The sequence below is a fragment of the Bubalus bubalis genome, chromosome 7 (genome assembly GCF_019923935.1).
Source record: "Bubalus bubalis isolate 160015118507 breed Murrah chromosome 7, NDDB_SH_1, whole genome shotgun sequence".
Taxonomy (NCBI): domain Eukaryota; kingdom Metazoa; phylum Chordata; class Mammalia; order Artiodactyla; family Bovidae; genus Bubalus; species Bubalus bubalis.
Window position 1 is genome coordinate 87,359,785 of NC_059163.1, and position 15,958 is coordinate 87,375,742.

The 15,958-nt window shown below is 34.9% G+C and overlaps 1 protein-coding gene across 15 annotated transcripts in view; it reads left to right on the forward strand.

Annotated features, from left to right (window-relative positions):
- Positions 1 to 15,958, forward strand: part of CAMK2D (calcium/calmodulin dependent protein kinase II delta) — a 314,355-nt gene that overhangs the window by 261,234 nt on the left and 37,163 nt on the right. For 3 of the 15 annotated variants that reach the window (XM_044946075.2, XM_044946088.2, XM_044946081.2), the window contains exons 9-15: positions 712 to 806; positions 3,575 to 3,697; positions 3,943 to 4,026; positions 4,468 to 4,510; positions 7,820 to 7,857; positions 12,106 to 12,165; positions 14,354 to 14,395. In XM_044946075.2, the coding sequence (XP_044802010.1) occupies positions 712 to 806; positions 3,575 to 3,697; positions 3,943 to 4,026; positions 4,468 to 4,510; positions 7,820 to 7,857; positions 12,106 to 12,165; positions 14,354 to 14,395 (485 nt within the window). Of the gene's footprint in view, positions 1 to 711; positions 807 to 3,574; positions 3,698 to 3,942; positions 4,027 to 4,467; positions 4,511 to 7,819; positions 7,858 to 9,238; positions 9,272 to 10,771; positions 10,778 to 12,105; positions 12,166 to 14,353; positions 14,396 to 15,958 lie in introns of all 15 variants that reach the window. The other 12 variants (XM_044946091.1, XM_044946084.2, XM_044946086.1 and 9 more) reach the window with 10 other exon arrangements.

Sequence of the window (15,958 nt, forward strand, 5' to 3'; positions counted from 1 at the left end):
TATTAAATTGTCTTAAAGCTGAGCATTTAACTCCTTGAATTTTATGCACAATTTCAGTCTTATCTTTTCCCTGTTTGTAGTATATACTCTTCTGTAGTATCACTGGTTTAGTTGTTTTATCGAAGAAGCTGTCTTTGAAGACTAAGATTATTAATGAAGAAAGGATTTTCATCTTCTTATATGGTACGCACACTCCCAGGCACCCTGGATATTTAGAGCATGAATCTGTAACCAGGGCACCACTGCTCCACAAAATGTCCTAATTAGCAAAATGACTAAGAGGAAATAATAACATGTTATATATTTAAATGTCAACCTCTAAAGTGACTAAAATCACATGGTATCTAAATAGATAAGAGCACAGGGAGATCATGTGTACACAGGGTTCAGGGAGGCCACGTGTGTCGTCCACAGTGGCAGGTGGGCTTCATATTTAGGTATTGAGGTGTTGCTCTGCTGTGCATCTTTAGAATTAATCCTTTGGTGCATGCTTTGGACTGTCACCTTGTCAGAGTCCTTGAGCAAAGGAGGAGCAGCATTCACCCTCCACGGAATACTTCAGAATGCATCGTAACATGTCTCTGAAGTTTACCAACCGTCCAGTTTTCTGTCTTCAAATGGATGTGGCTTAATATCATTGTGGATCTGCCCTGTTTAACTTTTCGGTGTCTCTGGGACTTAACACTGTGTTAATATGCTCATTCCCTCCAGGAGTCATCCTCTACATTCTACTGGTTGGATATCCACCGTTCTGGGATGAAGACCAACACAGACTCTACCAGCAGATCAAGGCTGGAGCTTATGACGTATGTAATAAATATTCATATAGCTTTATATTTGGGTTTGGTTTATTTCTTTACCAAAAAAACAGATTTTTCATGGCTATTTTAATAATATCCCTTATTATTTTCCTCTCTTTTAGGAAAAAAGAATAAGATATGTAACATATATATTTAGTTTCTATTTCCTTCTACCCCTTTATTTCATAAAATTGAAAGGAAAACAGTACGAAGTCTCTAAGGAAGTACCTTGCTTGTCAAAGCTTTTAAATCTTAGTGCATTTTAAAATATATAAAAATTAAAGTATTTTTGCTTTAGAACTGGTTACTACCTGTTAGCTGAATTATATTTTCAAATGCTTACTGCATAATTATACGTTAACAATATTTTGCAGTGATCCATGTATCAAATAGAACATTGTTCCTTTATGTCAGCTTTGACTGTTTTTGTTTTGTTTATCTAGTGAGCTTCTGTGAAAGCTTTCACTGAAGAATGGTTTTCACGGTTGAAAAATATTGGAAAATCACAGTTCCAATACATTTAATTTACCATTAGTATATTGTAAACTAGGCATATGAATGAAGGTCTGTATTGAAGAATAAGGCCTTAACTACTTTGTCTTTATGGCTTAGCTTTGTGCTCTTTGATGTAATTTTCTTTCCTCTGATAAATATGATTTACCACTTCCTCTGATTTTACCTCACACAGCCCTCTGGAAGTCAGAATGCGGGTCTGTAGATGCTTTTCCTGTATTATTAAGTGGGCTAACTAAGGGGTAGGCAATAACGGGTCCACCTTGTGAGCACAAGTTAAGAGCGCAGTGTGGTAAAGAGAGAAGTTATGAGAAGACTATATTATATTGTATCAAGTATCATGGACTCCCCTGACTAAATGTAACACGTAGATAGATGGATGTATCACAGGTATTTAAAATGTATAATTTTGAAGCATTGCATTCTAGCCAGACTAATCATAATTAATCCAAATTGTGATTTACCTGGCCATTTTAGTGCATTCACCATCTTTACAGACTAGAACTAGGAACCCCTCTGGGAAGACAGGGGCTTCACTTTTTCCCTGGTGGCTCAGACGGTAAAGAAGCTGCCTGCAATGCAGAAGACCTGGGTTCAGTCTCTGGGTAGGGAAGATCCCCTGGAGAAGGGAATGACTACCTACTCCAGTATTCCTGCCTGGAAAATTGCATGGACAGAGGAGCCTGGCAGGCTACAGTCCATGGGGTCACAAAGAGTAGTCACTAACATTTTCACTTTTCACCCGAAAAACATAACTCTACACATTCACTGCTTGGTGAATGTAAAGAAATGCCTTTGTGAAAGTTAGAAAACTCAGAGAAGGACCCACTTTTATCTAGGTGAATTCAGCCCTCATTTGTGGTCAGAAAATCTCCACATCATGAAGAAGCAGACTTGAGGGTTTCCTCAGTAGTTCCTGATGGTTAGCAAGTTTTTACAACTGGCCAAAGGAAACTTCTGGAATTAAAATGATAGCTATTTATTTATTTATTTTTGATGCATATCGGTTCTTTATTTTTTTTATTTATTTTTTTAATTTTATTTTATTTTTAAACTTTACATAATTGTATTAGTAATGATAGCTATTTAACTGGCGAAAATGTGAAAGTATTAAAGAGTCAGCATCATTTTTCTTGTGTTTCATTTTGCCAGTGGATCACAAATGCACATGATCACAAATGACAATCTCACATCACAAGTCACACGTGACTACTAAAAGTGAACCAACTGAAGTCCATTAGGGCACAGTGACAACGGCTTTTTTCTCAGGATTGTCTATAAAAATTCATAAATTGGGAAAACTACCTAATATTTTGTAAGAAATCAATGGGATATACATCCTTCTTAACCCATCAAGAATAGTGTTTATACTAAATATGCTTATTAAGTGAATATGAGGTAGCATAGTTATGAACAAAAAGCTTACACAGAAATTTAAAATAAATCACTTTACTTTATGACTATAAATGGTTACTAATAAAAGTTATGAGAGTTGGTTACTTTCATGAACTTAGTTCTGATGAAATTTATAGTTAAGTAGATTAACCTTTTTGAAGTATTAAAATGAAATCCTGCTGGGCTCTTATAGTCTCAAATTTCATCTCACTGCTGTGCTCCAAATAGTGACAGTTAATAGGTCCATTTGGAACAGGAATTGAAACTGTTTTATTTTCTCTGCTGTTACTGCTTACGAGATGTGGAAGTATGTAATACATCATTTTGAACCTTGGCATAGTAGCATGGTGATGTGACAACTTCTCAGCTTTATTGACTTTTGTAAAATTGCATAAGTAGTTATGAGAAATACTGCATAAAATTGAATTTGCAGATTAAACAAAGATTTTTTTAGAGGACTAGAAGATTCATTTTGTTTTTTCAAATTTAAAAATGTATCACTAGTTATAACATGGCAATTTAGTGTACATCTTTGTCCCTTATAGTTACACTCAATATCTTAATATATAGATAAATACATAGAGAGGGAATAGATACGTATCTATGTCAGTTTGGCTACATGTATACCTATAGCTGAGTCCCTTTGCTGTCCACTGGAAACTATCACAACACTGTTAATCAGCTATCCTCCAATATAAACTAAAAAGTTAAAAAGTTTGTCTACATGTAGATACAATTTAACTTCTACAAAAAGTAAATTTATGAAGAAACACACTACTTAAGGAAATGATTGGTATATTTGGCTCTTCCTTGTCCCACTGAGTGTATCTCTTTTTTAAACTCTTTATAAACTTGTATTTTTAAAGTTTCCGTCACCAGAGTGGGACACCGTGACTCCTGAAGCCAAAGACCTCATCAATAAAATGCTGACTATCAACCCTGCCAAGCGCATCACGGCCTCAGAGGCACTGAAACACCCGTGGATCTGTGTAAGTGACCGTGCCCCAAAGACCCCAAGAGCTGAAGTGAAAAATATACTCTCCTTTGGTTTTTTTTAACAAGTAGTCTTGGCAAAATAAGTCTTTCATTATTAGGAAACTTTTGTAATTGAATACTTATAAGTTCATCGGATGGGTACAGAAATCACTAATAAAAATTTGATGAAGTTGAGGGTACTGTTATGCTTAATATCTTTTAAATAGCCTCAATTAAGTTTATTTTTCTCCTCTTCCAGCAACGTTCTACTGTTGCTTCCATGATGCACAGACAGGAGACTGTAGACTGCTTGAAGAAATTCAATGCAAGAAGAAAACTAAAGGTAAGAAATTTTACTTTTTTGTGTGGAGGGAAATTTGGCAGAGGGAGACGTGGGATTCCGTGTGAGGAACAGAACTATATTAGAAAGGGCTTTAAAATGTTTAAACCTCAAAACTCTTCTTCTTCTGGATCTTGGGGAAGTGGAATATCACTGGAATTAAAGCTACCCTGAAGAGCTAGGATCACTGGTGATGTCATCCCTCCATTCAGTGAAAAACAGCTGTGCAAATTAATAATCAGAACCTGGCCGCACCCACCAGGGTGGTCCCAGCATTATTATGAGAAACATAGGCCTGCTACTCGGAGGAAACCAAACACTGAAGAGAAACAAAAATCTTCTGACTGAAAGTAAGATTAGGAGATTTGTTATCAAAAGCACTTACTTGTTAGGTTAAAGATTTGCAAAAGCAGCATTAATTTTATATTCTTATTGCTCTGACAGGGTGCCATCTTGACCACTATGCTGGCTACAAGGAATTTTTCAGGTACATGTGTTAAGAGCTCTGCTCTTTCTCCTTTCCTCTCTAGTAGCTTTTTTTGGAATTTAAAATTTTTAGTGATTACATAAAACACTGTTGTTCAGGGATGGCAAAGAGGCGGCATGGGTTCCTTCCACACCTGTGACTGCCATGTTGGGTTTTACGAGGGTGCTGTCTCACAGAGGCGCTAGCTAGCCCATGACTACACTCTTCCCTCGAGCCACCCGGTGGCCCCGCCACTAGTCAGCGCTGGAGCAGAGCTCGAAACCCAGCTGTCTTCCATGCTGAAGTTGACACAGTTTGTAACAATACTCTCCCAGCTTGAAGCTCAGCATTTTGAATGTAGAATTAACTGATATCTCATAAGGCAATAACCATGAATAGTGTCTTTTTGCGTGTGTCTCATTCTCTCAGGGAATCCCAATAAGAAAGATTTTTAGAAGACCATTATTGAGGAACCCAGTGCTCTTAGGCCTAAGTTCTTTTGAAATTACAGTACTGTAGTATGTTGGCATGCTATAAGAATGATGACAACTTACAAAGGTATCTAAACCTAAGAATTTACAAAGAACCTATCCTCCAGTAATAAACATTCTTTGAAATGATTTCCTGGTAAAACTAAGTTTGTTTAAATAATAGACTGAAAGAAGCTAAACTGTTTCTTTTATTGTAGGTGTGACTCTCCAGAATTGACATAAAGTATATACTATTTCCAGAAATTGAGTTTTGGAGCCCCCCTTCTTTGATGGGTTACCTCAAAGGATCAGGTTTCCAAAACTTAAATTTTGGTAAAAGCTAATCAGTCTTATGTATGGGGAGGGACTGAAGCATTAAGACAGCTAAAAACTTACTGTTTAGCTATTTAGACTTGGAACCATTGTCAGACAATTGTACCAAAAATACTACCATCTTCGTTTGCTTACTGTTTATATGAGAGTGCTGTGCAGCGTCCATTTACCCAGCTATGTCTTAAGTGCTTTATCCCTGCTGCACACCTCACCTGCGTGTTGTATGATCTCAGGTGATGACCCATATCGTGATCATGTTTTCCAAGCTGCTCAACCAATTTCTGTTTATTGTTTACCATTTTATTAGGTGGTCACCTTTAAACCCCCATTGTATATAATGTAATTTCGTAAGCTTTTCAAAGACTTCCACTAACCTGTTAAACAACACCAATGATGATGATGCAATGAGTAATGCTGCAAATTGAGGGACTGTGTTAGTCAGCTGTATGTATTTTGTCCAGTTTGTTTGGTGTAGTAAAACTTGTTACTGCTGCTGCCAAGTTACCTGTTTTATGAACAGTTGATTAATATATTTGACATTTATATGGGTGAATTCACTGTCATCTCATTAAATATTAACTGATGTATGCTATATTCAAATAAATTAATATTTCACTGTGGCCCAATAATTAGTGAATCACTAAAAAGTAGGATGGTATGGTATACATAGTTAATGAGAGACTAACAGGGGCAAAAACTTCAGAATTAAGATTGTATATTTTGTTTCCATTTCAAATACACTGTTAGGCATAAATTGGGCCTTTATTAATAAATACACCCATGTATGGAAGCTTTTTGTTTACCTCATGTTTTCTTTTCATCATCGTGTAAACTAAAAATTCATGACTAATATGTGGATTTGATATCGTTTCTGAATGTCTTAGCATGAAAAGCAAACTTTTTTTTTAATCCATCACTTCAAAACCGACTGAATGACATTCGACTCAGCTGCACCTTGTGGTTTATATTGCGTTTTAGTTTTGAGTATTCATTGTGTTTCATTACCAAACATGCTCTTTTTTAAAGTAATTTGTCCATGAGTATATGGTTATAAAGTTGTTTTTATTTTTTCTTTTCTCCCTTTATGTGGAATGTATTTCTTGTGAGGTAAGGTAAATAGTAACCAAAAGGGACATTTCTGCATCTCCCAGGCCAAATCGCTGCTTACCCCAAATCATTGTCTTCTCTTTGCTTGCTATTGCAATTCTAATTATTCTGAGTTTGCTTTCTAACCTATTAACTGCCACAGGACTTACTTAATACGCTTTTTAGCTCCAGGCACACAGTGTTAGTGCTAAGGCTACTATTTCTTACAGTCTCATTAATAATAAATTAATAGCTCTGTTGCTAAAAGCTAAATAAAATTAACATGTTTGTATCTTTAAAGTTAAAATTGTACCAACGTGATAGCAAAACAACAGCCCAAATCAAACAGATGTCAGGAAATTACATGTTCATGCAGTTCTATCATAGCTAGGTATTTCCAGTTCAGATACCAAATTCTATTCTGATATATTTAAATATATATAATTAACATTAAATTGAAGCATAAATGTGTACTTTGTCCTACATATTTGTAAATGTTCTAAACTTGATCTACTAATTGTCATTGACAGTTACATAATCTGTTCACTGTGTATGTACCCATTCATAAGTATATTTTTTGAAAGGACAGCATTGCTCTTTAATATACTCAAGGAGTTCAGTAACAGAAGGAATGCTGAACGCTCCCTCCCAAAAAGTTAAGTCTCATAAAAGACCATGCACTTGAGGAATTCTCTGAAGATTTCGTTTTGTTTTCTTTCATGCCTCAACTTTGTGATTTTTAGTTTTTCAACATAAAAGGCTTTTGTTTTGAAGCCTTTGTATTCTGATTTTGATGCATAAAAAAAAATACCTTTTTTTAAAGTTCATACACTAAGTGTGTGAAATATTTGCTCTAGGCCAATAATATACCATTTCCTTTAAAATAAAGTTATTATTAATAATATTTTTATAAAAATGAAGTGATCTGATTTCAAATATACATATTAAAAAGAATGCTATTTAGCCAGGGCAGATTTTCACAAATGAGTTTTAAACCTCTAGGAAGAGGGGCTTAAGTGGCAGAACTGACATGGCCACCATACTTTGGTGTGGATGAACATGTAATACAATCTGTGAGCTGATGTCTGAAGACTTGAAATCAACTTTCTGGATTACAAAAGCATAGTCCAGTTAAAGTTCCAGTATCCTTTTCGCAACCAACTGTGAAATAAAGTCCAGTAATATAACGGACAAAGTGTCCAATTATTTTCAATGAACTAAATAAGAATTCAGTTCTAAATTTGATGTGACAAGACCAAGAAAAGTGATACTGTATTTCAATGTCCTATAAGCTGGCGCTCATCAGTGTGACCTTGATAATCGGGCATATGTTGGCCATAAATCAGTAAAGGTAGTAGAAGGAAACAATAACCTGTTTTGTTGCCTGGCTGTGGGTTTCTGTGGATAACTCACTAAACTGATTTTTACCCTCATTTTGCAGCAGCCAAGAGTTTGTTGAAGAAACCGGATGGAGTAAAGGTAAGTTAAACAGCTGCTCCTAAACTCATTTCTGACTTTCAGATGCTGGATCATTTTTAAATGTTAAATATAAGTTCTAAATCATTGTAGCTCATACTTTTTATAGTTCCTGATACAGGATGCAGAATGAAATATAAAATAATTTAATATACAGAAATGACTGATATTTATACCAAGAAAAGCTACATCTTTTCTACTTGTTATATATTAAATAATCATGACAAAACAATACTTTATATGGCGTTACTTTAGAGATTGAGTGTGTAAATCCTGTCTGCTTTACTATAGCCTCAAACTGTCATGATGACCTGAAAATTCATGAAAACCAAATGTTTTTCCAAATAGTTATGTTGTGTTCTTTTAAAATTCTGGCTGCTGAATTTTATAGACTGAAAAAAACAAATCAAGTCTAGGAAATCAAAATTCAAAAATCTATTTTCTCTGCTTGGACAGTATTTATAAAGGTCTTAATTGTTCCTATTCTTCTGTCGTAAGATTTTGAGACAGAATTAACATGAATATTCTGAACAAATATTAGGACATTTTCCCAAGAAAGACAGCAGCAGAGTATTTTTACTTTCTAAAAGTTTTGGGTTTCCAAACAAAATAATACAATTTACTTTCTACTGATGCTGGTTTTATTTTTCCTGTGGGAATTTACCTTTTATTGAATATAACCTTATACATGAATTATGTGTGTTATCTTTTAGAGTATTACCTCAATGTTTTATTTCTTTAATCTTTTTCTTTCTCTTCCAATGGCAGACGCCAACATTCCTCATGAACACTTCAACGTTCTTGGGAATTAATTAATTTTCTAACATTTGAACTTGACCCAAAGTCAAGTGGTCAGTTCATTTTGAATATAGAACAGAGAGTATCATCTGTCACTTATGTTCATGCCCAGTCATTTCTTCACCACCTGTCTGTGTGTGACTTGGGAATTTCCAGAGCTATGATGATCATGCACTTGTGATTCCCATTAGGATGGCATTTACCTTTTACTAATTCCTTTCCTCAATCTAATATTCTCTTCCTTCTGCTTAGTTTATTCAACAGAAATTTCAGTAATGACTGTTGATGTCTGCTTTTTCCCCAGTGCTACATTGGTGGAAATGTGGTATTTTAAATTTTCCAAATGTTTTATTCTCCTCTGTTTTTCTGTGGTATTCAGTGATGCAGAGCTCATAGTTTCTATTAAGATATTTATTTTCACTACTATTCTTATATAGAAAGAAACATTTCCAGAACTTTTTTCTTCCAGTCAACTTACAGTTCCTCTTTAAAGACAAAATTATTCTGTGCTCCATGCTTTGATACTTTAAAAATTCAACCGGTCATATTTTTTTTCTTTTCCTTTCTTTTTGACTGGTCAATTCAGAAAAGGAAGTCCAGTTCGAGTGTTCAGATGATGGTGAGGATCTCTGCCAGATTTCTCCTTCTGTGAAAATGCACACTTAGGAATAGACTAGTCTTGTTTACCTAAGTTAGTGTAAGTGGAGAAAGTATAGGACCATAACAAGTTAATGTTAATTAACTATCAAAACACAGTGCCCATCTTCAATCATTTTTTTCTTTGAAATGGAATTTTTGAAACCTGTAAAAAGTTTACACTGTCATCCGTATATTATTAAAGGGGCTTTTACAAGATAGTGAAATTTTTCATAAAACTGAAGACTATGACAGAGTTAATGTCTATAATTATTGTGAAAAGTGAAAAACTACTATAGGATTGTCTTTAAATAGTTAAGCATGATTACCAAAATAGCAGTGATTCTTAGCTCAGATAAACCATAATGCATCCACCATGGAGTTCTATAAACAGCATGAAAGTGATGTTACCATGGACCCAACCTAGTTAAGCACCTTTTGAAAAAAAAAAAAATTTATTAACCTCAAAACTAAATGAACTCAGCACCTGAAAAATAGGAATATCTTGCCCCTGCCTCGTAAGAATAACTCACTGCATCATTTAAATATTGATTTCATTTAATTTTTTAAATAATACTCTGCATCCATAATACAAAATAAATACATTTCAAAGACAAAAGTGCCAGAGCTCTTGTATATTTAAAAGGCAGCTGTGGTTGAGCCCATGCTTGATATTCAACTCTTTAAAAGGAAGTACTCCTAACCTTTTACCTAGAAATTATCCTGTTGTCTTTAATTAATGTTATAAAAACCTTCAAAATATTTTCTACAGTCAAAAAAAAAATCATTAAGCTAATCTTTAACAAAAGTTTTTAGTTGTACATTTAAACACAAGTAAAAGTGGTGGTTGAGGCACATATTCATTTAACTAACATTTGCCATGCCTGACAATAAAGGATGCCTCATCCAGACAGAATGGCCCTCATTTGGAAAAGATGACAGTGTGTGTATGCTACGTGTGAACACATGTGTGGGGGGGGTGTGTGTTGAGGGATGTGCGTTTGAACGGATAACTGTGTGCAGAGGTGTGCACACGGGACATTTCCACTAAAACAAAACAGTTCTTGACAAGCACATCCTAGGAAAAAAATCAAGTCTCATATCTCAAAACAGAAAATATCTCAGTATATTCCTCTTTAATTCTTTGCAACCACTGATATAAATTAAATGTAGTATATTAAATACACACGTGCTTTAATCGTGAGTGCTTCTGATCATTTGATAAGAAGTTAGCTGTGTTTTGCCAACGCTCTTCCTAAATAGGAAATTATTTGCATGTGTATCCTTCTTCTTTTCTTAAATATTCTATACCAAAGTAAATACTGAATTTTGACCCCTCTTTAATAAACCCCATTCTCTCTTATCTCTTTGTTTTGGCTGTTGCACAAATTTTATGTTAAGTTCTGTGCACTTTTATTTAAGGAAAAAATTTAAACTATGCACAAAATATAGATTGATGGTTTCCTAGTTTTTCAGTAAAAAGCCCCAAGTTTTCTCTTTTCCTGCATGTCACCGAGCACAGTGTTATAGCTTATTTAAATAGTACTGACACCAAATAATCACACACATAGGAATGAACAGAAAAGCAAAATATTACACACCCAAGTTAATTTTTTAAACCTTCTATCCTCCTCTTGGCAGTACTTTAAATATGATCCATAGGTATCAAATATGAAAAAAAGGATTCCCAGAAAGTCTAAACAATTAAATTGGTATAACTGATCATAAGTATTCATCTAGTATTATTTTATGCAGAATGTTTTTCTCTTTAAGTCCTTAAGTATATTTATACTACAATCATGGCATGTTTTTTTAGATGATAATATGTAAAGAAAATAGGTAATAGAGTGCAAGAAATGAATGTTATTTTACATTTGTTTGATAACCACAATGTAAGTTGTCATGCATGAGTTCAAATGAATGTTGATTATTAGTCTTTGATTCTTTAGTACCCAAACTCAATCCAGTACTTGAAACTCACTTTTGAGTTGCCACTTGTTAACAGTCTTCTCTGTGGGCCATTACAATAATTATTGACCCCCCTGAATTGTTTTCACAGCGTGGATTCCGTAGTGATAATTATCTTTCTTTAAGGTCAAAGCCAATTATGTTAAAGCAAGGGAATGGTATGGCCAGTGTAGTCTTCAACAATAGCCATAGCACTTTGGTGTTTCCTCTCAAACAACTGTGAAAAATAAAGTCATTTTGCATCCAGCACATAGTAAAGAGTTCAGTTTGCCCATTTATAATTGAAGATGTATTTTTTAAAGGAGACCCAGACTTTATCATTTTAAGAAATTTATTATAAAGCCTGCATTTCCTCAGAAGATCTAAGTTTTTCACTGGATACCTACTAAACAAAATGACGATGGCTTCCCAGAGAAAGACAGTCTATGTATGACTTCAGGCTCAAGAATCAAATGAAAAAAAGCAATGTATTCATACCAGAGAACGATTGGAAGCTGGGAAACAGAATCCAACTTGAAGAGTATGAAAATGTTTACATTCATTTCATACTCTGACACTTGATTTGAGCTCTGCTGAAGCAGCTCTTTGTCTGTCTGCTAAGGTGACTCAGCCAAGGCAGCCAAGTCCATTTTTTCATTCCACCGTCACAGACGTGGTCCTAGCCTGGGTGTGACCATCGGAGACTAGGCTTGATCGTCATTCCTGTCAGTCATCACGGTGTCTTTCACATTCATCTTCAGTGGCTCTTTGTTTTCATGTCTATATCTCCATGTAGACATGCTGCGTGTGGAGACATTGGCTACCAAGGGGTTTAAGGCATCTCTGTTTCTATTTTCTGCATACCTACAGATAAACAACAAAGCCAACGTGGTAACCAGCCCCAAAGAAAATATTCCTACCCCGGCGCTGGTATACCTGGACTCTTTGTAACCCTTCTTAAGTTCTTTACTGTTTTTGTTGTTTCTCTCATTTGCTTTCACTCTATAAATACGTATATATTTTACTTTTTTTTTTTAATTTTGTTCTTGTTTTTGCTTTGTAAGATATGAAAAAAAGTTCATTTCTTTCCTTTTTGTTAAGGTAGTTGTCAAGCAGTGTGTTTCTAACATGAGATGATCTCATTTCATTGTTGACCATTGTATGGATGATAGCTGTGGTCTCTGTAGTTACAAGTGTTGCATGCTGCCTTAGAAATAAGTAGAATGCGCTTTGGTTCTCTTAGCTCTCCTTCTGATGATAGCTGTAGATATGCAAACCGTGGTTTCTTCTCTTCATGACGCAAGTGTTGACATCAAGAAGAGCTAAGAGGACTATTGCTAGACAAAAGTAAATGTAGACCTTATTCAGAGTTCCCATTCTCTCTTATTAAGACAACAGGGCTTTGTAAGACCTCATTTTCTGAGATAAAGAGGCACTGGATAATTTAAAGCTTTTTGTTTGCTGTGTTTTAAATTAAATTATCACTGTTTCACTTTAATCCAGAGAATGAAATTGCATAGCTCCGAGCTTTGAATTATCAATGGGCATGAGTTTAGTCCATTTCTATCAAATTCACAGTATTAACAACTCAATCAGTGTAATACTGTGAGACCCTATTATGTTAAGATTCAAAGTTTGAATACTGGCATTCAGTGTTCTTAGTTCCATAATATATCCCCCAAACTATTCCATGTTTTGACTTATGAGTTTCAGACATGTTTTTTATTTTTTTTAAACTGTCCTCTGTACTGTTAATTTCAAATGAATGGATAATGTTATGAGATTATTTCACCTAAGGTTAACCAGAAGGCTCAACCTGAAAGCATCTGAAGGAAGGACAGATTCATCAAGATTACTTACTAACAAAAAAACAGGTTGATCACACCTCTAGCCAAGGAAAGGAAGAAAGGAAGCAGTAAATATGCTTTCAAAGTACTGCAGCCTAAACTGGTGGCAATGAGATGGTTGAGTGGGCAGAGTGCTTCTGATTGAAGCACATTCTCTGTGGGTTGCAGTAACTCCCAGTTACTGAGGCATCATGTAATGAAAGTACCAAGCATGCCACTGATGTATAGACACTGAATATTTTTTTACACCAGGTATTTAACTATTATTTTCCACTTGGGAATATTTCTTCAATTTTCTAGTAGAAACAATAGGAAAAATAATAATATTTTCTTCATGGAAAAGCATGACTTCACAGACAGATCTTCCATGTATATAGTCTATAAAGCAGAAATTTCTTACATATAAATTAATGTGGGATTTAACAGCAATACGGGGCTTCCCTGGTGGCTCAGATGGTAAAGAATCTACCTGCAGTGTGGGAGACCCAGTAAAATCCCTGGGTCAGGAAGATCCCCTGGAGAAGGGAATGGCTACCCACTCCAATATTCCTGCCTGGAGAATTCCATGGACAGAAGAGCCTAAACGGGCTACAGTCCATAGTGTTGCAAAGAGTCAGACACAACTGAGCAACTAACAGTTTAACAGCAATACATCTCAAATCATAGTGATTAATATGATTAGTTCTAGAACACTTTCAATGTGCCTTATAATTTCTTATGGACTTTTGAAATACATTCTTTACAATAGCCCTTTTTAAAGTGTGATCCAATGATTCTAGGTTTTCTAAGAGTATTTTTCTGTGTGTTATGACAGCATGATTGGTTCTCAGATTTTAATACAGCTGAAAAATGTCTTCACAGACAATTTGAGATCATCTCAGAGAGTTCTAATCTCCAGTGCCAGTTTTCCATGGGACAGATATTACCAGGTCGTGAAAGAGGAAAGGAAAGCTCTGTCTGTTAATAGGACTTTGTGAAACAGCAAGTGCCTCTTTAGGTTTCCAAACTTCAAAGCCTTGTCTGTTTGCTGATCACGAATAAGGTCTTTTGCATGCTGCTGCTACGTACCAAAGCACTGTATCTCGTGGGCTCACCAGGGAGATCTTTCATCAGAGATCTTGTCAGCCGCAGCCTCTGACAGTAGTTAACATCGCTTAAGCTCTTGTCACTATTTAGTTGTGTCAGCTGGCTCACTCTGCTCTGTCCCTACACTAGTTAAGAATGTACTTACCAATGCGAACTGTTTCTTTCTCTATTTTGTTCTCACTCAGGAGCCCCAAACTACTGTAATCCACAACCCTGATGGAAACAAGGTATTCAGAAAGAACCAACATCATCTCGCTTTAACAAGATTACACATCTCATCAAATACTCAAAGCAGAATTAATTCATTACCTCAAATTAGGATAGAAAATCCTTACCCTTTTCTACCTTACTTTCTCTTGAGCCTAATTTATCTGGAACTATACACAGACTTCTTTCAAAACAAAAATGAATGACATCGTGAAAGAGAAATGAATGGTACCATTAGTCAGGAAAAGTCCAGTTAACAAGTCTTTATGTCGAGATGACTGTGTATCTTAAGCAGTTCCATCTGTTTTTCCCTCCATGCCTGTCTGTGCGTTGTGTCTTAAATGTATTCTGCATGAAATTTTAGAATTTCTTGCTATGTCATTTCACTGTCTTCAAAAAAAATAAATAAACTTGAGTTTATAGCTATTTGTTTAAATTTAATGTTACTTTTGAGTTTAATTCTGTTGTCATAGTGTTTTTTTTTCTTTTAATTCCCTGTTGTTGGTGGTGTTTTTGTTGTTTGGGATGAATTTAAGGAGATTCAGGGAGTTTCAGTTCTTGTGAAGTATGTTTGTTTTTTGTTGAAGTATATGCATTTCAGTAAAAGGACATTTAACTCTTCATTTGGCCAAAAAGTTCATTCGGGTTTTCCATGAAGAGGGTACAGGAAAACCCAAATGAATTTTTTGGCTAATCCAAACTTTTCCCCAAAGTGTTTCCTATTCACTGTAAATTGTTTGCACAGCACATCTGTAGGATGAAAGGAGACAGTTTCTGAATGTATTCCATCTTTTCACTTTATTACTTCTCATCCATTATTACATCTCTAAGGGAAAGAAAAAATACTTCATCAGATCTTTCTCAAATGTTAAGTATAGTCACTGGTTACTTTTCCTTACTATTATCAACAGTGTTAAAGTCTTAGAAAACAGTTCTTCTGATTGAACATTTAGTTGGTCAACATTAAAATCATTAAAGTAAAAAAAAATGAAGTGTTATATTCCTTAACATGAGATGTATTTTAGAGTCATGACACTTAAAATGTTCTAAAGTCCCTGAAAGACTCCAGATAGTCAGGAGCATCACACATAAGAACAGTTATTTTCAATATCATTAGCAAGTAAAAGACCAAGCATAGCAGCTGGAGTGGACACTTGGATAATTCTAGCTATGTCATTTGTAAGCGCTGTTGCATGATATTTCTTGCTTACATGAATTAGTTTATTTTTACAGTGCATGGGTTTACCCTCATCCTGAGTTTAAATTTGAATACTAGGTCACATTAAGAAACGCATGAAGACTCTTTGCTTTGGTTCTGTGTGTGTGGAGACTCTGGATATATATTTGATTAGTCTGTCCCTTTGGAGTAAATATATATCATAGTTACATAAATCATTTTTTGAATATTGAATCTCTAAAAGTGCACTGAATGTTTGCATCATTTTCCAAAATTTGTTTTTCATCACTGACTATATATCTATTGGTTAGAAGTTTCCAATTTTTTTCAGCAGTAGCCTTTAACCATCCTAAGTAGTAAATTGTTTCTTATGAATATTACTAAATTTCTTAGCTAGAAATATTTT